Source organism: Symsagittifera roscoffensis, chromosome 3, assembly GCF_963678635.1.
Source record: "Symsagittifera roscoffensis chromosome 3, txSymRosc1.1, whole genome shotgun sequence".
In the NCBI taxonomy this organism is placed as follows: Eukaryota; Metazoa; Xenacoelomorpha; order Acoela; family Convolutidae; genus Symsagittifera; species Symsagittifera roscoffensis.
The window spans coordinates 52,821,929-52,846,158 of NC_087064.1; the positions used below are offsets into that span (position 1 = coordinate 52,821,929).

A 24,230-nucleotide genomic window follows, 5' to 3' on the forward strand; every position below is an offset into this window, starting at 1 on the left:
CTTTGGCCATTTTGTATAACTGATGCTCGCTATATACCCATTAATCTAATAATGTGAAGCGTGGGCGGAAGATTAATTCAAAAATCATTTTAAACTGAATCAGGTAAACTAATAGCGGTTTACTAAATGATAAGCAGGTGTGGAACTAAAACTTTCTCTAGGGGTGGGCGGATTTTCACACCCTCGAGAAACTCTTAGATCCGCCCCTGCTTACCCTTTAGTAAACCGCTATTGAACACCCCTCTCTCTTAGGAATCCGACCATTTGCCGACGCAAAGGGTCCCCCCTTTGTACTATTTTGAGACATCAGTTTTTGGCTGACTGACAATATAGTTTTTCAAAAGGCGCCTTTGGCGCCAATATAGACTAATAATTTTGAGGGGGAGTGCGCCAAAAAGGCACTTTCTTGTTCTAAATTTTCCTAAAAGGGCCTAAAACACATTATTTGGCCTGTTTTTTCAAAAATTTGCCTGCGGCGCTGAAAATCTGGTAAAAATAGGCTCTTTATAGTGATTTGGGAGAGCTCAGAAAATCATTTGGTCGACATGAAAAAAAGGTCGAATAAATTTTCGAAATTTTTTTGAAAACGCCCCCCACCCCATCGAGAAAATCTTAGATCCGCCCCTGAGTCGACCACTTTTTTTTCGAGCTATCCTGAATCACTTTAAAGACCCTATTTTGACCAAATGAAAAATATTTTGGCCTGTTGAAAAAACATGCCAAAAATGACGCTCTCGAGCGTATTTTGGAAATTTTTGAAAAAACGCAATTTTTCAAAACTATATTGTCGGCGCTCGTTTTCCTTCAAAATTAGAAATCTTGGCGTCGAAATTAGTATATATTGGCGTCGAATTTTTCGGCGCTCGCTTTCCTTCAAAATTAGTTATATTGGCGTCGAATTTAGGCACCTCAAGAAACATTTTATAGTTGCTCGGCCGAAATTGGATGTCATAAAATAATACCAAAGGAACCCTTTGATTGGTGAGGGGGACGAATCCCTTGGAAAAGGAGGCGTCAGTCCTCTAACAAGTCCGCTACTGATGAAAAGCATGTCATTTTGTGCTTAACATGGTGTGTTCAGGTTTTTAAGGTAAATTTATTTAACGGGAGATCCAGTGTTTATTCTACTTTACCTGCAATCTTTTTAGTCAGTCAAATTCAAAGATCGTGAAAAATCTTTATACCAGTGGTGGATTTAGGAGGAGGGCAGGGGGAAAATGCTCCTCCCCCCCCCCCTCAGGGATGCGATCATCCCCACCCAACCCAAAGGACCCCCCTTTGTACTGTTTTGAGATCACCATCTATGGCGCATTTACTTATTTTGAGCAGGGGCGGATCTAGGATTTTCTCGAGCGAGGGGGGGCGGATTTTCAAAAAATTTTCCAAAATTGTGACGACCTTTTTTTTTTAGGTCGACCAAATTGATTTTTCGAGCTCTCCCAAAGCACTGTTTCGCCCCCTATTTTGGCTAATAAATTTTCTGCACCGCAGGCAAATTTTTGAAAAAACAGTCAAAAAGCCGTTTTTGGGCACTTTTTGAAAAATTTTGACAAAAAAATCGCGTTTAGAAAATCGCGTTTTTTTAGGTCGACCAAATTGATTTTTCGAGCTCTCCCAAAGCACTGTTTCGCCCCCTATTTTGGCTAATAAATTTTCTGCACCGCAGGCAAATTTTTGAAAAAACAGTCAAAAAGCCGTTTTTGGGCACTTTTTGAAAAATTTTGACAAAAAAATCGCGTTTAGAAAAATTTTAGGGTCAGTCAGCCAAAAATGGACTTCTGAAAAAGTATCAAAGGGGGGACCTTTTGGGTCGACAGGGGGTCGAATTCCTGAGGACAAAACGTCCGCCCCCAAAGCCCTCCCCCCCCCCCCCCCCCCCCTAAATTCGCCCCTGATTTTGAGGGAGAAGCGCGCGCCAAAAAAAAACAAAATTTTTTGGTCAAAATTTTCCGAGAAGTGCCAAAAACGCCTTTTTTGGACTGTTTTTCAAAATTTTGTGAAGTGAAAATGAAAGTGAAAATGAAAAGTGAAAATGAAAAAAAAATTAAACATTTACTGAAAACCGCACAAAACTTTTTCGAATAATTGATAGCGTCATGATAATTGCGGTATCGATTTTTTCTCTCACGTTCCGTGTCATCGCAACCCAATAAAGATGCACCCTCAGATCCCTGCAATATACCTTTGAGGTCTTTTCGGTTGGGATTACTAAATTGAATCCCCCAAAGCAGGTCCCGACCTCAGTGGACTGCGTTTGATGGGAGCTGTCATTGCAAGTGAGACCTGAAAAGTGCCTGGGGACGATTGCTCTTTTACCTGTCAAATCAACTTGTCCCCGATCTAACATATATATATATATATGTACTACCATTTCAAAATCAAAACACGTCACCAAAAATTGAAATGGAACTTCCGGTTACAGTTTTTTGTTATTAAATTGCGAAACACTTTTTCAATTATTTTATTTTAAGAAAACTGAAAAGCTCAATATGTAAAGATCTATGTTGACAACAAATACTGTTTTTTTTTTCATCATTCATGAAACCAATTTTTCACTTTTTGGTTTAAAGTGTTACAAGTTTTAATGTAATACGCAACTTCAAAGGGCTCTTTAATTACACAACCGTCAAGGTTACTTTAAAATGATTAAACGGCATTTATAGTAATTTTTTTTATAAATCTAGTCTAGTAAGTTCAAACATTGCTCAGAAGCTGACTTTTTCCCCTGGGGCTGCAGGCGGTTTTATTTGGTTAATGGAACAATTGTCTAATCAGTTTCAATTTATGCTGCGTTAGAATGGAACAAAAGCCATCAAGACGGAGAGACACTGTTAGAAAATTTGAGTTCATGTACCCATTCAGCGAACTCTGACAAAGGAGACAGAACAAAAGTGGAGGTAAATAAAATAGTCAGTTGCATGGTTCAAATTTTGGGGAGGGTGGATTTATTAGCTATTTAAGAACTGCAACACTAATGCTTCACTAAAGACGCTTTCATCAGCTTTTTTAAATTAATGTAAGGTTGTAGAGCGTACGCAAAAAAATTGATCCCAACCCCTCGCCATACAAAAAGTGTTCTGTTCCCCTTTGGTAAATGTTTACGACATCTATTTTCAGCCGACTGACCGATTCTGAAGTTTTATGAGAAGACATTTGGAGCTGAAAGTTAGTTGAAATTTTTGAAATCAAATATTTTGGGTTCCCCAGCGCATCATATCACTATATAGCACTCTAAAAACTTAGAAAATTGGCACCTGAGTTAACTGTGAAAATTATTCATCAAAAACGAAGACTGATAAATTGGATCAAAAATTAGTAACAAATAGAACTAAGAAAAGTCTCAGAATATCAGAAAATATCTTAACAGAACCAAATTCTGCAAATTATTTTACAATCTGAAAAATTAGACGTTGGTTTTTGAGCGTTGTTAAGACTACTATAAAAAAAACGTTTCAAAGAATCTTATTTCTGAAAAAAAGACGCTTGAAAAAAAAAGAAAATTAGGCAGAAAAGAAACAGCTCAAAAACGAATTGACGTAAAAAATCAAATCTTTCAATGTACGTGTTGATTATTTTCCATCTTGATAGTCGCTTATTACTTTTCAGGTGTCAGATCATGTTTGATAAAGAAATTTCAAAGTTTGCAAAAAAAGATTGCATGTACCCTGCATGCAACTTTAATGTATCTAATTTTTGGTTTTGAAATTGATATCACTGAGAGGAAAAAAAGAAATTTGCAAAAAAATATACAAAATTTTTACAAATATTTAGGATTTTAAGCAAATTATACAATTTGGTGCGCTTTTATCTAATTTTTGATCTTATTCCTCAAACAGCATTGTGGTGATCTCTTTGAACCGACTCTCAGTTTTTGTGAAGTCAAAGAGGTTTGAAAAATTGCAACTTGGTAAAAATGGCATAATTAAAGCGCAAGATTTTTCATTCTTTAAAATGTGAGCGACTAATTAATCCGGCTAAGATATAACTCCAAATTGAATAGAAGCAAGCTATTTAGTCTAACTAATACGCTAGTTGATGCAAAAAAAAACATCCTTTTTTTCTTCAATTAACGCGTGGGTGTAATTTAAAAAAAAAACTGGAGAAAATGGAAAACTTTATACGCCAAAAGGGAACGTTACAAAGGAAACACAGTTTCAACACTTCCCTCCGCCTGATCAAGGTGGTTGTACCTTTACCTAGCGGTTTGTTGAAGTTCTTTTTTGTTATGGAAAAGTATTTCCACATTTATTCAAAATTTTATAAAGTTTTTCTCAGAAACTTTCACTGATTTTCAAACCTTGTGTGCCTGCATCCTCACCTAAAGTCTCTTTTTTCTTGATCCCTCAGTCGAAAGCCTTCGAAAAAGCCTGTGGTGGAGTATTTGACCCATATGTTTGATTTTTCATTTTCTCGAAAACTACCACTCTCAAATCTAAATTTTCGGTTTCGATGAAAATAACTGTTGTGAAAAATCCCCGGCATATTAAGCTTCTTCCATATTTTTTACACATAAAATTGCGACCCTCGGAATAGTCAAAACTTCAGTTTTTGACCGTTTTGTGAATCCTTTTGGGTTTTCTCAGAAGCTATTCTCTCAAATCTCATAGTGTGAGTTCAACAGAGTTAACGGGTAGTGACGACAAGCTCCGCTGGATTAGCCGTCACTTTTTATGTTTTTTACGAGGAAAAGTCAAAACTTTGTTTTTTTGACCATTTTTTATTTTTTTTGAATATTCTCGAAAACTACTCCGCCATATTTGAGTAGTTGAATTCAATGAAAAAAACGGGTTGTTAAAAGCTCATTTGGTTCTGCAACCACTCTCAATTTTTCTGACAGTAAAAGCTATAACCATTTGAAAAGTCAAAATCATAACTTTTTTTGACCAATTTTGAGAGTTTTGAGTTTTCTGAAGAAATATCTACCTAATTCTGAGATTTTGGGAACAACCGAAATTAAATTATGCCTAAATTTTTTCAGCCTTAGCGGCTACGCTCCATTTTTTCACACAAAAAGCTATGATTCTCAGGAATGACAACTTTTTGATTTTTTGATGGCTTTTTGGACTTTTCTCGCTTAATATCCAGCCTAATCTGATATCATAGGTATAATCCAAAAACCAGTCGTGAAAGCTTGCCTTTAGAATTGACTAAGCCCAGCTTGTTCAAGAAAAAAGTAATGAAATTCAAACAACTCAAAAATTTAACTTTGACAATTTTGAGGAACTTTTTCGACTTTACGCGAAAACTAACCTACCAAATCTCATGTTGTGTTCAATCGAAAACATATTTTTAGGAATATTCTCGGCTTAAGCGACAACAACCTGCTTTTTGTAGAAAAAGGAAGAATTTTGGTATGTCTTTTGACTATTTTATAGAAACTCTTTCAATTTTCTTAAAAATTACACAATCAAATCTGAGATGAAAAGTTCTTTTCAAAGAACCGGTTGCAATAATTGTTTCTGCACAGGCGCGACTCGTTAATTTGTTGTAAGAAAATTGTCATCTCTTTGGAAAAATTGATTCTGCCAATATCTTTATTCTTCTTATTTATTTTAAAAGAGAAACAACTAAGATTTTGGTCAAAGTCCTTTTTTTGAAATCACAATTTTCGTGCCGCATCAATATAGCAAATTCATACAACAGCAAACACGTACCTCCAGCTTTAGCGGGGCCCTTTGATGTTTTTATCGGAATATACGAAAATTTTGGTTCACCAAGTTCTTTCAACAAAAGACTTCACAAAAGACTTCAAAGATTAACCTTTTAAATTTATACATTTTCCGGTTCTAAAATAGTATTCGTAGGTTTTTGAGATATTTCATGTGTTAAACCTACATCAAAACAATTCAAAGCTGTTTTTCATGCATCGGTTCCAATACTCAGCATTAAAAAACACTGCAAAAACTTTTTAAAATAAGCCGTTATCACATCCTCAGACTTTCAAAAGGGTGCAGAAAAGACCAATGTCAAACTTTTTCATAAATACTGCTGAAAAAATTCAACCAATGATAGTTTCACGTCGATAAAGTATAATATAACCTTTCTAGACGACCAATATATTTAGATGCTTTTCATGGTTATTCTTTTCAGACTAAAACATTTCAATTGTATAGAGTTGTATTCATAGTAGTTCTTTTGGCTCTTTTTCTTGTTTTTGAGGGGTCAACATTCTTCTTCTTTGAATGCTTGATAACAGTGTCCCAAAAAGAATATTCGAAGCAATTGTGCCTCATTCGCTCGTTTTTTAATAAAAATTTCATTAAAAAGAATATTATTTGATTTTTTTTACGGCTCCAATACCTACCGATGATCAAAAACTCAATAGAGGATTGCTATAAGATTTTCAATATCTACAAACACTTTCAACTTGAATTAACAGAAAAACACTGATACTGTTGTTGGGTTGGTATATATTAAACTTTTTTATTTTTTATAGAAGTATTATAGCTTATAATTGAATTGTCTTGATTTTTATGGCTTCTTTGCAGAATCAATTAAATTCAAAATTCGCACTAATGTTGATCTCGGCTATAAGTATTATACATTAGCTGTAATATATAAAAACAAAACTGCTCGTACCAGGGCAAAGCCCTGAATTTTCCGACTACTCTTTAATTGGTCTCGGATAATTTGGTAAATTAAATATTGGCAAAACATCAAAATTTAGGCTGATTAACATCAAAATTTATCTATTGCTTTTTGAGACGTGTATGGAGTTAATAAAACCAATTAGCTGCTTCAATGCAAATTGGAACAATTTTGTAGTGCGGAATAAAAAACTCATAGCAGGTTACTATAATGGAGTGCACACTCGGCTGGCGAGGCCAAGAGATTGATCCTCCGACGAGGGAATAGATTTTTGTAAGAGTGATCTGAAGAAAAAAATCCACCCTGAGCATATATATTTCTCACAGTGCAAGAAAAGGTTTAGGTTTAGGTGCAAGATTTAGGTTTTGTTTGGTGAATTTTAGTCTAATTAAGGTTTACTTTTTTCGTTTTTTTTCGCTGAAATTATCGGGTTATTATGCTTTGGATATTTTTTAAGGTTTTTGAAAAAATTAGCTTTGAAAAATTATTTATTTTTTAGATCGACATCCGCGGTTCAAAAAATTACGTCTTATCCAATAATTTTCTTTTGAAAAATTAGTTTAAAATTACTTTGTTCCCACTTCTGGACAAAAATCTGATAGTTTTTCAATCATTTCTCCATTGGTATCAAGAAATCACTGCTACACTCAAGTTTTATGTCTTATTATTGCTGTGTAATCTAAATTGCTTGATTTTCAGTGGATAAAATTTTTTTTCAAACAGCTTCCCATTTGGTCTGAATCAAACTGAACCAACCTTGCTTTGATCTATTGGTTCGAAAAAAAAGTTGTTCCTACTTTCGTAGAAAGTGACGCACTATGTGCTCGGGTTGTTTTTTCAACTTTTTAATTAGCAGTTTTGACGGAAAATTTTTGTACCATTGGAAAGGTATTGTTCTTGAGCTCAAACTCAAAAAAAATTTACCTGCGATCATTTTTTTGTGAAGTTTTGGCATTTAATGATTTTACAATTTAGAAAAGTTAACGCGCGATACATTTCGCGCTATTAACGCGTAAGAGGCGACTAAATCCGCCTTGGAAACCGTTCCAATTTTGTCGAAGCAGACTATTTGTCATAATTGTTGCGTGATTAGGAATGAAATTCACCACGTTGTATTTTATACGGCGTGTGGGGGGATGATTTAAGAACCTCGGAATGATTATGGCGAATCAAGTTTTCGTTTTTTTTTGTTAAATTCATCAATGTTTCAAGCGAATACTACACTAAGATCTTAAAATGCTTCGCCCTGATAGGAGCAGTCTTGCTTATTTTTCTCTTTTGTTTAAGAAAACTCTCAGTTTCTCTCTAAAAGTAATCAATAATCTCATCGAAGTCTTTCCAGTCATTTTTAAACAAAATATAGGCTGAATAAGCTCAAAAATTCTGGACTTCGGAGACTTGAAGATAAAAAAAAATTTCTGCATTTAATTCAAAAACCAATCAACAAATACGTACATGATAAATGGATCACTTTTATGCAACAATTTATGACAATTTGTTGAACTAATCTATTTGAACAAAAATCTTTAAAAAATCAGCAAAAATGGAGCAATAATTAATTGAACTTTTTATCAATAACAGAAACCATTTGATTTTAACACTGTTTGAAAATCTTCATATTTGAACATCTTCTTAATTGGTAAAACTGGTCAATATTTTGATCTTGGAATGAACTTGATATAGATTTGAATTTTAGTAGATTGTCCGGCAGCGTGATGAAATCTTCTGCGCCATGTGCGCAGCTTTAACAACACGGAACTGATTTAAGTTAAAAGAAATCATAATAATAATAAATTGTTATCAGGCACACAAATTTGTAGACTAGTATACGATATTGGTAACAACTGTATCCCAGAGTGAAGCCTGAGAGAACGTTTTTAGACCAAATGGTTTGTTTTCAAACATTGTTTTAGCTGTTTGTTTGTGGAATCCAAAACAGCAAAGGAGATCAAAAAAGTAGCAATAATGCAGATTCCACAAAAAATTTGATTTTGACCTGTTGCAGAATCCGCTTTCAGTTCACAAAATGCACAGTTTGGCCTCGTAATGAGTCTCTGAGCGAAAAATTTTTCAATTTATTTTAAAATTGAGTTTTGAAAAACAACGCGGTAAAATCCTGTCGAGCCATGATTAGCCGCATTTTTATCTCGACTCTAGCTTCAACTCAACGGGTGCTAAGTTCCTGACTAAGGATTTTTTTGAATTGCAGAAGAATCTTCAAAAACATTTGTCTTTTCGAGCAAAAATTAATCACGCTGATCCAGGCAGCTAAGTGAGAGCTCGTGCTCGTTGTCTATATTTCTCATATTCGGGTATGAAAAAATCGGGCATGAACTCAAAAACTTCCCACGCACACCAACAATAAAGTCTTTTAGCGTTGAAGCTTGCCAATCTTTCATTTTAGGTACTTCCTACCCAAAAAAAAGTTGATAAGCTAGAACAGTTAAGCTGAAGCAAAAAAAATTACCGTCCAAAATCTTTTCAGCGACCAAAAATATATTTGAATATGGAAAAAAACTGATGAAAAGAAATAAGGGAAAAAGTGGTAAAGCGTTTGAATCGCAAAACAAAACGAAACTTCAGAAACTTTAAGGCATTCGGTTCTTCATCCAAACTTACCTACTAGCTGTCGCGCGCTAACACATACAGCTAGAAGTAAGAAAGTGGCGAAGGAATAAAAACTGTTCAGGTTGTCGGCCCAATCTCCGTCACCTGCTAAATGAACAATGCCTTTGAAGAAAGCACCAAAAGCAGCCAGCATTCCAACTAGTTGTTACTAAGTTTTGAGAAACTTTTGAAGTCACGTGAAAGTATTGAGATAATATGAACTCAGAATAACAGCAGCGACAGCAGCGAGAAATTTTTAAACTTTTAAAGAAGTTGCTAAGTTACTGAGAACAACCGATTTAATCATTATTTAAATTAAAAATAATCAAATAAATTAATCAGAAGACAAAAACAACTAACTTTTTTAAATATGTTTCAGAGTTCAAAAATCGTTTTAAATTTTCGATCCGATGCTCTATTGAAAAGCCAAATGTTCGATACAAGCAGAATGACACAAATGTGGTTGCCAGATTACATTTGGCGAACAATGATGCGACTGTTTGCATCTGCTTTGAGCAGTGAATTATTCACAAGTTTGATTGGTGGGGGGATTTGATTTCAAGAGGAGGACTGACTTCCTTGCTGTCTAAAACGGACTCTCAAACAGGGAACGCGAGGAGATCAAATGAAGTGTCATTCTGATTTGTTCATCATCGGAAATAGATGATCAAATATTTATACTTTTTAATGCCATCATTGCCTCTATAATTACTTCTGTGGGTATTGGTATTTAAATAAATAATAACTTGCTGGACACAAGTTGACTGCTCTCAATGAAGCTGCCTTTAGGATGAATGCATTTTTGTTTTTTTTTTGCCAAAATTTGCGGAAAGTGTACTGGGCGGTTGAGGGTTGAATAATTGAAAAACGAAAAGCATGCTTATTTATATCAATTGAAAACAGTTAAGAAACGTGAAAATTTAGATGCACTTTTTTCCGAGGCGCATCCATCTTCAAGCATTAATAATCAACCATTTTTTGATTTTAGAAAAAGTCTTCAAAAAATTAAGAAAATTCCTATTATAATTATAATCCTATTATAATTATAATTATAATTACAACCAAATTACAATCAGTTATAGAGCATTCGAATTGATCACAATCGACTATTATTTTTTATGATTGTCGATATAATTGAATTGATAATAATCGATACTGTTAACCCTTTTTCATTATTTTTGCTATAAAAGTTAGTTCTGCATAAATTGCCTATAAAACATCTCGCTTATCAAGAGATCTCTATAAAACTTCTGTGCGGTAAAACATGAGTTCAGTTGAACAAAGAGATGACAAGACAACTCAGGTTTAGAGTTTTCATTTTGGACGCTTTCTCCAATCAGGGATTCCCCCTGCCGACACTTTGTACGATTTTGAAATATCTGTTTTTGGCTTAACTGATCTTGAAATATTTCTATAGGCGCCTTTGGCGCCAATCTATGCTACTTTTATGAGGTCGAAATTTTTTTTTGGTCGAAATTTTCCAAAAAGTTCCCAAAAACTCCTTTTTTGACCGATTTCGAAAACTCGCCTGCGGCCTGAAAATTTGGTCTAATTAGGGTCTTTATAGTGGTTTAGGAGAGCTCAGAAAATCAATTTGGTCGACCTAAAAAAAGGCCAAAAATTTTTTCAAATTTTTTTTAAAAAAAATCTCCCCCCCCCCTCAAGAAATTCCTAGATCCGCGCTTGGTGCAAATTAAATCACCTTATAGTTTAAAATGGGCGTGGCGAAAAGATTTACCAAAAATTTTTTGCATGACTTTTTAGCAAAAAAACTTCATTGAGGCTTCTGATTACTTTTGACTTTTCAGAAAAAAAAATCTTTTTTTTAAGGCATTCGGTTCTTCATCCAAACTTACCTACTGGCTGTCGCGCTAACACATACAGCTAGAAGTAAGAAAGTGGCGAAGGAATAAAAACTGTTCAGGTTGTCGGCCCAATCTCCGTCACCTGCTAAATGAACAATGCCTTTGAAGAAAGCACCAAAAGCAGCCAGCATTCCAACTAATTGTTACTAAGTTTTAAGAAACTTTTGAAGTCACGTAAAAGTATTGAGATAATATGAACTCAGAATAACAGCAGCGACAGCAGCGACAAATTTTTAAACTTTTTAAGAAGTTGCTAAGTTACTGAGAACAACCGATTTAATCATTATTTAAATTAAAAATAATCAAATAAATTAATCAGAAGACAAAAACAACTAACTTTTTTAAATATGTTTCAGAGTTCAAAAATCGTTTCAAATTTTCGATCCGATGCTCTATTGAAAAACCAAATGTTCGATACAAGCAGAATGACACAAATGTGGTTGCCAGATTACATTTGGCGAACAATGATGCGACTGTTTGCATCTGCTTTGAGCAGTGAATTATTCACAAGTTTGGTGGGGGGATTTGATTTCAAGAGGAGGACTGACTTCCTTGCTGTCTAAAACGGACTCTCAAACAGGGAACGCGAGGAGATCAAATGAAGTGTCATTCTGATTTTTTCATCATCGGAAATAGATGATCAAATATTTATACTTTTTAATGCCATCATTGCCTCTATAATTACTTCTGTGGGTATTGGTATTTAAATAAATAAAAACTTGCTGGACACAAGTTGACTGCTCTCAATGAAGCTGCCTTTAGGATGAACGCATTTTTGTTTTTTTTGCCAAAATTTGCGGAAAGTGTACTGGGCGGTTGAGGGTTGAATAATTGAAAAACGAAAAGCATGCTTATTTATATCAATTGAAAACAGTTAAGAAACGTGAAAATTTAGATGCACTTTTTTCCGAGGCGCATCCATCTTCAAGCATTAATAATCAACCATTTTTTGATATTAGAAAAAGTCTTCAAAAAATTAAGAAATTCCTATTATAATTATAATCCTATAATAATTATAATTATAATTACAACCAAATTACAATCAGTTATAGAGCATTCGAATTGATCACAATCGACTATTATTTTTTATGATTGTCGATATAATTGAATTGATAATAATCGATACTGTTAACCCTTTTTCATTATTTTTGCTATAAAAGTTAGTTCTGCATAAATTGCCTATAAAACATCTCGCTTATCAAGAGATCTCTATAAAACTTCTGTGCGGTAAAAGTATGAGTTCAGTTGAACAAAGAGATGACAAGACAACTCAGGTTTAGAGTTTTCATTTTGGACGCTTTCTCCAATCAGGGATTCCCCCTGCCGACACTTTGTACGATTTTGAAATATCTGTTTTTGGCTTAACTGACCTTGAAATATTTCTACAGACGCCTTTGGCGCCAATCTATGCTACTTTTATGAGGTCGAAATTTTTTTTTGGTTGAAATTTTCCAAAAAGTTCCCAAAAACTCCTTTTTTGACCGATTTCGAAAACTCGCCTGCGGCCTGAAAATTTGGTCTAATTAGGGTCTTTATAGTGGTTTAGGAGAGCTCAGAAAATCAATTTGGTCGACCTAAAAAAAGGCCAAAAATTTTTTCAAATTTTTTTTAAACAAAATCTCCCCCCCCCCCCTCGAGAAACTCCTAGATCCGCGCTTGGTGCAAATTAAATCACCTTATAGTTTAAAATGGGCGTGGGGAAAATATTTACCAAAAGTTTTTTGCATGACTTTTTAGCAAAAAAACTTCATTGAGGCTTCTGATTACTTTTGACTTTTCAGAAAAAAAAACCTTTTTTTTTTACAAAAGCAAACGTTCTCATGTGAAAAATATCAATATTTTAAGCAGAGAAGCAAACGTTTATTTCTCCTGCTGTTTTTTGTTGAGTAATGTGAAATTTGAATAAGCCAGTTTGCGGAATAATGTGCAGAACAGTTTTTTTTTAATTTCTTCTAAATTTAAATCAGCACACTATAAAGTTTGATTCAAAGTTTGTTCTCACAAGCGGTCTTTGCCGGTAAAACGTACAGAGAATGACCGCAGTTCAAAAGTTCGAAAAGATTTTTTCAAGCTTTTACTTGCCAAGTTAACCAGAATTGTTTGTTTTCAGTCCTATATAGTGGGCATATAAGATTCAGAAATATTCAAGTTTTTTTTTATTTTGTTAGCTGAAAGTGTTTTACATATTAAATGTGTTATTAATGTCTGAATATATGTTTGTCCCCTCATTCGGTGGACACCGCCATTGTCAGTTTGAATTGAATACTCGCTTAGTTTCTCTTTGAATTGAAACTGTTCATGAGCATTTGCCAAAAACTCACACAGTTTCGGTCCTTGACACAATTTAATGTTAAGAAAGAACCCTGCTAACAAAAAAAGGCGATAGTTTGGTAAAAATATCCTCTCGGGAACTAGCAAATTAGACAGCAACCAAATAAGACGCGACCCAAAAAAAATACTTCAGAAAGATTTGCAAAACCGCAATTATGAGGAAAATGACGCTTACTTTTGAGCCTAGGTGGTCGGAGAACCAACAAGCTGTCAGTACTTGAGTTTTTTTTAAATATATTATATCTTACTAGTATCGTGTATTCATACCACATAGTTTGTATAATCAAATTTTTTTCACAAGTTTCTAGACATAATGTTTTCCTTCATCCACGACCTTTTTTTAGCAAGTTCAGTAGTGTTTCGAAGGGTCTGATGCTACTATTTTATGACAGCCATAGTGTTTTGGATTTGAGATTTCGTTTCAATTGTGTGTTCGGAAAAAGAAAGACATGTCGAAGAAAACGAAATTAGTTGGTTCAAATCTGATACTGGTTGTGCTAAAATTTTTGATCATCGTCCATTTTTTCGATATTTTGAGCTGAGATATTTTTCGCTCATCTAACTTTACATGGTGCAATATAAGCAGTGAAATTGTAGAATAAAAAAAAAATTTTGGGTTTCGAGTTTTGGGTTCAGAGCCCATCTAAAAGTTAGATAGTTCTTGAGTACTTTCTTGTACCGTTTAACAATAACTCACATATTGTGAGAAAATTCATTGTAATAAAATAGTGGAAGAAGGAACTCACCCACGTATTGTTTCGTGGACACTAAAATGCCTAAGACGACCAGAATCATGGCCGTGAATCTATGGTTCAATCTGTCTACCCAGTCCCCATCCGAAGCTGTCTGCACAGAAATCAACGCCTTCAGAATGTGTGCTATCATGTTGCAGGTAATTTGAGGTCAACTTTGGCCCAGGAAAACTGCAGGGATAACTCTGCAACTTAACTTGAATTCAATTCAGATGAACGTGAGGTAAACTTCGGGTCAATTTGGGATCCAAAGAAATGGGATCTGAAAGAAAAATTCTGTCAGAGTTTAATTTCAAGAAACATAAAATCAGATAGAATCTCAGCAAAATTGAAATCTGATAGTGAGAATTGTGGAAAAGGTTAGCAAGGACCCACTGAGTTGGCTTTTGTGTCAAAAAAGGAAAACGTGTTGTATTTATTATTATTACCATAAGCTTTAAATAGATTCTTCGCTGCAAAAAATGCTAGTTATCTTGTTTTGAAATGTATAATATTTCTTTTTGCTGAAATTAATTGGTAGACTTTTCAAATTTGGCGATCATTCTGCTCAAAATAAGAAGTATGGCGCATTATTTTCGACTAACAGCTTCATAAATTAATAATAATGGTTTTAAGAATGGTCACTGACGACTATGGACGTCCTGGTCAACGGAAATAAATAATGGATCACTTTCATTACGTACAGTAACGCTTTATTTCGTAAATTTTGATGATTTAAAAAATGAGTAAAAATGAGACAAAAAAGAATCTATTGAATAGGAAGTGAAAAAATATAACAAAAAATGAGTTAGGAAGTAACAATCGAATAATTCAGATGGTAAGAAGAACAGCTCAAATTACAATCATTTTCAATTTCGGCCACAAAAAAAAACGTTTGTTGCGTTCTATAATTGATGCTACTTTTTAAATACAAACATACCGACTAAACAAAGATAACTAATTGGTAGGAATTATAGGAAGCAGAAAATTCTTTTTTTCATTTTGTCGCACATTGGGACTGAATTCTTCAATGTTTTCGAGGAAAGTAAAAAATGAACTTTGATGGAGAATTTCAGATTTGGTTAAGTGGCTGATTTAATTGATTCTTCACTGCTTCCCGATGAATTATCGACTGTTAGTATTTTCTTCGTTTCCTCTGCGAAGAGAATTCTATGACGTATTCAAGATGTATGCTTTTCCATTTTTATTCGTCAGTTTCTGCTAGGTATTGCAATTTCTAGAACATATAAAAAAAATCAAATACTCAGATAAAAGTGTTTTTCTTTAATTGATTTTTGTGTCTACGTTTTCAAAGATTGAATATCGACGTGACATTGGGTATTTGAATATTTGACACTGGGTTCATAATTTAAAAACTTAACATACTATATTGTCTCAATTACGGCTTGACGTTTTCAACCTTATACATTGTAACAAAGATCCCATTGCGATAATTCTGATTACATTTTGTTTGTATAGATCTAGTTTAACTAGAAATTTTCTTTTCTTCGAAAATTGAAAAATCTGAGATATTTTGGGTGTTTGATAAAGTAAAACAAAAGCAGTCGTTATTTTTCAATTTGACCTGAGCATCAATTATGTGTGCTTCCATCTAATGTGTGCAGTATTGAAAGATTGTTTACCTCGGGAAAAGACCATATCTCACTTTTTAAATGGAAGAAGAAAAAATGTCGCTGACGTACAGCCAATGTGACCAATGTTTAAAAAAGCAGGTAGCAAGCTTTGTTCTTTTTTTGACAAAGAAAAGTCTCCCGATTTTACTTACTTAGAAAGTCTCAAAACGCAGGGAAATTTTAATAACGGTTAAATCCCTTTTTGTTTTTTTAATAACTGAAATGGTTTTGCGGTAAAAATCGCTCAAAATCAAAGCTAGTAACGCCTTTTGCTTACAAGAATGAGTTTTATTTACCTCTAGGTTTTTGGTGGTTTCAGCTCTACAGTTCAATTGTCTGTAACTGCTAAAGCGCCTTTACTGCTTCAACCTGAAAAACTGTCATAAAAGTGAATTTGAAATGTAAGTCCAGCCAGTTTCAAGTCTTGCCAACATCAGTTTGTGTCCTAATAAGCACAAGAAATAAAATCCACGCAGTGCATTTTCAGTTAAAAAACTAAAGCCGCTTAGAAGAAGAAAAAAAATATAAAACGTAATGTAACGTTGTTCTGTATTTGTTCTCAGTTGGCCAAATAGCTTGAAGGAGCATTATAAAACAGTGTGCTTTATAGCACCGTTTGCTTCTAAATGATGCGATTTGCCTCAGTTTTAGTTCTCTGAGAAGGAAGCAGTCTATAAACCATCGATTTGGGAAGCGCATAAACACAAACAGACGGGCTGAATCTGACAGCTAAGACAAATTGGAATGATCTGTTCCCGGATAATTGACAAATATGTGAGTTATACCGGGAAAAATATCTGGAAAAGGTAGTCAAATAGTTAATTAATCCAGTTGTCTCCGCAAACAAATTGCACCAAACCCCCAATGTGTACAAACTTGCAAATGGCCATGAAAGAGACCTGTTGTTGGAATAACCCAGTAGGAGAAATTTTTAGTCAGTGGCAAAAAAATTCCCTGAATGTTTTGCTTTCAGACCAATTTAGAGCAGTGACATAAAAAAATTTGAAGAAAAATAGCTTTTGAAACATCTGAGGCTTTCTTACTTTGCTTAAGCAAATCAAAAATTAATAAAAAAAATGAAAAAATACTATTTCTTTCAATATTTAAATTTGATTTTGAATTTTTTTTCAAATAAGTGTGGTCAGATAGTCTGATTTAAATGCAAAGCAACAAGATATCTTGGTTAAGGTTTTTAAAAAAGCGGTGCGGTAAAGAGAGAACTAAAACTTCAAAAAAAAACTAACAGCTTAACGAAAAAACGAAAAAACGAAAAAACGAGATTAACGAAAAAACAGTTTTAACTTCTTCTCAGGTTCTACTCTCCCTGAGGTTACTGGCTTTTGATGCTATATAGCAAAAAAAAGGAAAAAGTGTTTTTCTCAGCATTGACAATCATTTGCAATTTTTAAAACGGTGTCAGGACTATTTGCCCCAAGTCAATTGGCCCTATGCCATCTTGTCCTATACTAACTTGCCCTACATGGCAACTTGTCCTATGCCAACTTGCCCCACATGACATTTTGTCCTATGCCGTTTTATTCCATACTTAACACTTTTACTTGATTCATTGATGTTCAAATTGAGGACCAGCAAGTGCTAATGTACACTGGACTCGTTTCGAGATAACAAAAGACTCTAATTGAAAATATTCGAAGCTGACCCTAAAAAAGCATAATTTTTGGTAATTACACGCCAAACTTTGACAATAATCCACAATTAGCGCCTTTGAAACAAAATGAAACACGGCTATTCTTTCATTTTGCTTCATTGTTTACCATTTCATTTCGTTCTTAAACATCCACATAAATACTTCAACATAAATACTATGAGTCAACTTACGTGGGGAATATCTCAACGAAACAAACGAACGCTAATTATTGACGGACACGATTTCACAAAAAAGCAGACGACAAAAACTACTGAGCACTGGAGATGCGCAAGATACAGTTCACACAAATGCCGCATGCTCGCCGTCACAGCAGGAGATGAACTCGTCTCAACAAAAAATGAGCACAGCCACGATGTTAGACCTGGGAAAATTGAGGCAAACCAGATCATGCATCAAATGAAAAAAGAGGCCAGGCAGCAAATTGTACCTGTTAATAGTAGTATAATTGCCACTTGTCTCCAGGAAGTAACTGATGAGAAAGCTGTTCAATTATCCTTGCCCAGTCGTGCAGCAATAAACAGAACTCTTAACCGCCAGAAACAGAACTTGGTCCCGTCCTTGCCAATCATTAAAGACAGGCATTTCATAATTCCGACGGAATATTCTGATTTCTGTTTATTCGACAGTGGTGTTATGGATCCAGAGCGAATTTTGATTTTCGGTGATCGAGATAATGTTCATGCCCTCCAAGTTCACAATTCTCTTTGGCTTTGCGACGGTACATTCAAAATTTGCCCAATGCAATTTTACCAGCTTTATACCATTCATATTCAAATCGGTGGATTTTACCCGCCATGCCTTTATGCTCTACTGCCAAACAAAACCGAACAAACGTACTCAAAATTCCTGAAAGCCATCATCCTCTGTCTCTGATAACGCGCAACCATCGAGGATCCTTCTAGATTTCGAACGAGCTGCCGTAAACGCTTTTACAAGTGCGTTTCCAGAGTCTTCAATCAAAGGCTGTTACTTTCACCTCTGCCAGGCCTTTTTACGCAAAATTAACGAGCTAGGCCTAAAGAAAGCCTATGAAAACAACTGCGAGCTAAGCTTGGCACTGCGTTTAATACCCGCTCTCAGTTTTGTTCCAACTGATTTAGTGGAACAATCGTTCGAGAGCGTAATTGAGGAGATTGAGCATGTGGTGGACAGATTAGATCTTGAGCAAAGCCTGTCAGATAAAATTGACGAACTTGCCTCATACTTTCAGAGAAGTTATATAAAGGGCGAAACAATAGGGCGAAACAGCAGGCAACCGTTATTCCCTATGAGTCTCTGGAACCATTCCCAAGAAGCAGCGGAAGGCTTGATACGAACGACAAACGCCGTTGAAGGTTGGCATCTTGGAGTGACAGCATTATTTCAAGGGAGCCACCCAAGCCTCTACATTTTCTTGAATAAGATTCAAATGGACTCAGCAAACCAGAAGTTCAACATTTTGAAGGCTATGGGGGGAACACAGAATCAAGGGCGGAAGAAATATCGGGACATTCATGAAAAAATACAAAACATTTCTAGTAATTTCAACAAAGACCATGTTGTTGACTATTTATATGCACTAGCTCATTTAACTCTTTCGTAATTTTTAAATTGTCGGCATAATTTCCACTTAATTGTCGGCATTTTGTTGCATTTTTAATTGATTTTTAAAAAATCATCACTTTTTTAACTTATAGCCATCGTACAGGGTCCAAATTTTGAGAGATGATAAAGGCCAATACTGCAATAATTTTGCTCTTTCCCTCACCCCGCCCCCTATTCTGGGTTACCCAGTATAGGGGGGTTTAAGGGGCGAGGCAGTACCTGCGGTTTTCCATTTCATTGATTTCATACTAAAATTTTTTGACTTCTTCAAGTTTTGAACTCTTGACTTCTTGATTAAGAGTGTTGTGCACTATTAACTATGCTATTGAAGCTTACAAAATCAGCAATCAATCTTTTGAAATATTTAACTCGACATGAAAATTGCATTGAAATTTTGCCGCGTTCATTTTGTTCATGCATGCTTTGAACTCATTTTGATTCAGCGCATGTTTAAATGATTCCGCATTTTGTTTCAAGCTTAATTGTTCACAAACAAGTCTTTCATCTTTATGCCGACATTATGTTCTACGAGGATATCAAAGAATCTGGGGCAAGTTTCATTTTTTATTATATGGGACAAGATGGCATAGGACAAGTTGTCATCTGGGGCAAGTTGGAATCGGACAAATTGGGCTGGGACAAGTTGACTTGGGGCAAAATGACATGTAACCTTTAAAACACCCTTCGAGCCACTACTTTGATACTACTTTTTTGATAATTTTTTAAATCATTTTTTTGGTCCATTTTGCAGTAAATTCTAGTTTAATGGATTGAAATTGGTGAGAAAATGCCTCAAGTAAAAGTAATAGTAGCTAAATTAATGCTGAAACATTAAGTACAAATGAATTACCTGCAGGTCAGCTTCTATTAAACTTGTCTAATTAGTCTGAAAATCGTAAGAATCAGACAAATTAATCTCAACAGCGGAAAAAATTCTGGATTGTTTTTGCAATCCTAACCACTTATCAATGGGCTTTAAAATGATATCACACTTGACCCCGTACAACTTTTCTTTGAGGTAGTTAAAATTGGGTTGGAAAAGAAACAGGGTGTGTTTTTTAGAATGTGGGGTGTGTTTCTTTTCCACCCCAATTTTAACTACCTCAAAGAAAAGTTGTACGGGGTCAAGTGTGATATCATTTCAAAACCCATTCATAAGTGATTAGGATTGCAAAAACAATCCAGAATTTTTTTCCGCTGTTGAGATAAATTTGTCTGATTTTTTGCGATTTTCAGACTAATAAGTTTTCTTCGAGAAAATTTTTTTAAAGAATATTCTTGTTTTCAGTTTTGATTTCATTTTGCGAAGATAAACTTATGTACTACTTTAAGCCTATTCTTGGTCAACTTCAAACTTGGGTGCGGGATTCCTCTGTTTTTGTTCAAAAAAATTGTCTAGAGAGGGCAGTTTTAGGAGGTGCGTATCTCATCTCGTATGATTGTATGATTGCGGAAATCAGTTTAAGAATCAAAAATAAATCCTTAAATTTAAATTTTCCTGTAAAAGTTCTTATTTTCGAAAAGTTAGATGAGATGAGATGAGCTAGGGAAAGACGATTGATATGATAGTAATATAAGTGATTTAATTTCCGCTGTTCAGATATGATTTTAAATCACCCTTTGTACATTTTGTAACTCAGAAAATTTTTTATTGTCACTCAAATTTGACTGAAGGACTTAAGAATGATATTTCGCTCTAATTGTCTGGTATATCAGCCTGGTACCTTAATTTATTTCAAAACACCCAAAATGATATCCCTTTTCAATTGCGGTAGTCGGAAAAACAATCACAAATATGCTGTGGTCAATTTATATCACAAATTTTCTGACTAGTGTTATCATATTTTCATTTTTCATTATCGCTTTGTTTTTTTTCTACTACAGTCGGCCTAATTGTTGTTCAATTTCACTTAGCTTAAGACCTTTGAACTGCTTTGTTTACTTATTTTGTCACGTTGTTTGATTGCAGTTGGTTTGAATATTTCATAAGAGCAAAAAATCTTAAAAAAAACTTTGGACTTTCCTCACATGTAGTTTTCTTCCAAATAAAAATAATCCTAGTTGTTCGACTCCTCTCTGCACAAGCCGTGATTGGAATTGCAAAAAAAATCAAAATGAACAGTGTCGTGAAAAAAATAGTTTGAAAATTTTTTTTAGCTGAAGAGCTAAAAAATATTTTATTTTCAGTTTTCATTTTTTTGAATACTTTTTAAGTTGGTCTTTTAAAATTGTTTTTAAGTTTCGCATAGAGTTTTTGTCAGCCTGTAAAAATTTTTTAAAATATTGCGGTCCTTTAAACTCAATATAGTACGTTAAAATGCGCATCTGACACAAAAACGGGACAAAGTGTACAAAAACTGTTTCTCCTTTACTTTTGGCTTTAGTTTTTGCTGCCCTTATAAATCCGTCGACAAAACTTATCTGCTGTTTTTTGCTAAAAATTGTTGGTCAAAAAATTCTGGAGCTCACTTTGATTTAAAGCAGGCCATTATAATTTTTACATGAATAAATAGTGAAAATAATCCAAAATGGATCTAGACGTCAGTGGAGATTGTATATAGAGCGCCAGCTCGGTGTATATTGATATATTTTAGCCAGTTTTTTTTATATCTTTTTGTTCTGATAATTATGATTAATTTTCAAAAAATATCCGGCTATTGAAAATATCCGTAACCCATCAATTATCAATCGGAGATTAAAAAACCTTTATTTTATGTAAGGACGCGCCAAAAGTTCTCTGAGGCAAATTCTTCAAGGTAGGAAAATCAGGTCGCTATTTTAAAGCAACTCAATTAGGAGCATAGTTGTTTTCACTCAGTGGGTTCAAAATATGATTCATGATTTGAGTATGCTATAGACATAAATAGAAACTCACCTTGCTTGAAGTGTTTTTCTCCAAAAATTATCACCGTAAGTTTTTTTTGTTAAAATTAAACAATTAATTCAACAAATTTCAATGAAAGACTCAAGTTTCAATGCGTCATCGCGACTTCTAAAATAAATCTGTTATTTGGTTGGAAAATTGATGTCGAAAACGGAATCGATTTCATCCTGACAATAGTTGAATGATTTTTATCCGAGTAGTCAATTGGGAAAATAACCTGGGCAACTAATGCCAGGGGAATAAAGGGGGGAATTATAAGCAAAACACCCGCGTGGTATAATATATCCGGTCAATATATATTTTCACTTCCAAAAAGTCGCGGAGATCGACGATTTTTAACAGAAGTGCGGATATTTTTCTGTGATGGGGATATTTTATAACTGATTTATTTCCCGGTGCAGCTAGCTCTATTGAGGAGGTAAAAAAGAGAGAGGAAAATAGAATAAAGCAAGAAAAGTCTTGAATAATTGAGGCTATATATTCCTTTCTTGTCCTTAATTCCTACGTGGTATATATGCCCTGTTATACCTTGGTCATTTTTACATGTTCCTTTTTAGCACTATTTCGTACCAGCTTATCATAGATTCAATTTTCACGCGCATATTTTAAATCAGCGTGATAGGAAAAATTGAGAAAATGAGATAAGGCTAAGGGCTTCAATAATACATTGCAAAATGGGTTTAAAGACTTCTTTTTTTCCGAGGGCAGTTGTTACCCCCCAATAAAGGAAGCCACCTTAGCGGGTTATTCCGGTTTGTTGTTAGACTATTTTTCCCTTTGTTATACGCAAGCATCTATCGCGCCATATGCAGAACCGCCAAGGGTGAATTCTCAGGGCAATTTTTCAACATCCTTTTGCGTCAACCTTATATTGCAATATGGAAACAGTTTAGATGCTTGACGTTATTCGGACGTCTGCGAGGGTTAAGACTAGGCTATACCGAAGGCAGGATCCTCGCAAAATAGTAGAGTAATCCGCTAATAAACAGCGAATAATAACTACTCGGTACAGCGTCACAGATTCCTGATTATACAAAAAATTATATGGGGACAATTGAGAATATTTCAGGAAAAGTATGCAAGCGCCGCTAGTTTCCTGCAATTTTCTGTTTTTTTCCTACGCTACTGTGCCTTTTTATAAAGCGGCTTTACTTTTTTCCCAATTTAGTTAAGTACATTTTTTACCACACGTTTGTTTTCATATGGCGTGCCATTTAAAGGTAGGGCCGCTAAAGGTACCTACTCTTTGTGTACTTTGATAACACTTAAATCTCAGCTTTTCTTTTGCGATGTAGTTGAAAATAGGTCTACATAAATGCAGGTGCAGTCGGCATTTTTGAGCGTTTTTAGCTCAGTGATTGACAAAAATTTCCCTACAACCTCAAGTTGCCAATCGAAAAAAGATACAGGTTCAAAACTGACGAACCATCTCAAAACAGGAAGTAACTTTCTTGATTAATTTGCTGTTGGATAAGCGTTAACCTTAACTTAATATTTTACTAATTGTGTCTAGACAATTTTTTCCAACAATCATTGACACGCACTGAGTTTGCGTTAAAGATGATCATCGATTTAAAACGACAATGAGATTAGAACAAACAGCCAATTTAAGAAACAAAAAGAAGGGTTTAGGAAATTAGACGACAAACAAATTAGACGATCAGAAAATAACGAAATTTAGACAATAGCTTGCTTGAAATTAATTTAACAATTGCGCTATGAGTACTTTGTAGAGTAGTTTTTTTGCTGATAACTAGAAATTTTGTCGATATATACCTAAAGCCCTCATACAACACGTCTGCAGCTATATGACATAAATATGAATACTTTTCTTGTATCTGGAACTAGATCTATTTTTCTATTGTCTCATGACTTAGGCGTTAGATGACTGTATGTTTTTGCCTATCTTCAACCAAATTACATTAAGGTCATTTGGATGAAGATAACCAAAAATATACACAGATTTAACGCCTATCCTCAGCCAAATTCAAGATCAATAAAAAGAATAGAAAGAGAGCTCTGGTTCAATGCAGGGGGTGGGATTTAGGGGTGGGACTTGACCCCTCCTTGCCGACCCAAAGAGTCCCCCCTTAGTTCTATTTTGAGATATCTATTTTGGTGACGAAACCTGTAAATTTTCTAAGAGCGCCTTTGGCGCCAAAAAATACTAATTTTGAGAGGGAAGGGCGCGCCAAAAAACGAAATTGTTTTGGTCAAAATATTCCTAAAAAGGCAGAAAAACGCCTTTTTTGACTTGTTTTTTCAAACTTTTCATGGGATGCAGACAATTTGGCCAAAACAAGGTTTTATTCGAGATTTTTTGAAGATATGCCCCCT

The 24,230-nt window shown here is 34.5% G+C and overlaps 3 protein-coding genes across 9 annotated transcripts in view; 2 read left to right on the top strand and 1 right to left on the bottom strand.

The window, feature by feature from the left end:
- The window catches only part of LOC134841961 (innexin unc-9-like), a 35,073-nt gene extending 12,066 nt beyond the window's left edge, over positions 1 to 23,007 (bottom strand). The window contains exons 1-4 of one of the 7 annotated variants that reach the window (XM_063858068.1): positions 21,885 to 23,007; positions 16,053 to 16,125; positions 15,063 to 15,359; positions 14,138 to 14,405 (exon numbers count right to left, since the gene is read on the bottom strand). In XM_063858068.1, coding sequence (XP_063714138.1) covers positions 14,138 to 14,276 — 139 coding nt within the window. In that variant the 5' untranslated portion in view covers positions 14,277 to 14,405; positions 15,063 to 15,359; positions 16,053 to 16,125; positions 21,885 to 23,007. Of the gene's footprint in view, positions 1 to 14,137; positions 15,360 to 15,765; positions 15,872 to 16,052; positions 16,126 to 21,884 lie in introns of those variants that run through there. The other 6 variants (XM_063858065.1, XM_063858064.1, XM_063858069.1 and 3 more) reach the window with 6 other exon arrangements.
- Positions 1 to 24,230, top strand: part of LOC134841220 (probable splicing factor, arginine/serine-rich 7) — a 446,664-nt gene that overhangs the window by 151,593 nt on the left and 270,841 nt on the right. The window lies entirely within an intron of this gene.
- The window catches only part of LOC134841221 (glycerol-3-phosphate dehydrogenase [NAD(+)], cytoplasmic-like), a 219,769-nt gene that overhangs the window by 151,588 nt on the left and 43,951 nt on the right, over positions 1 to 24,230 (top strand). The gene's annotated exons all lie outside the window — the stretch shown is intronic.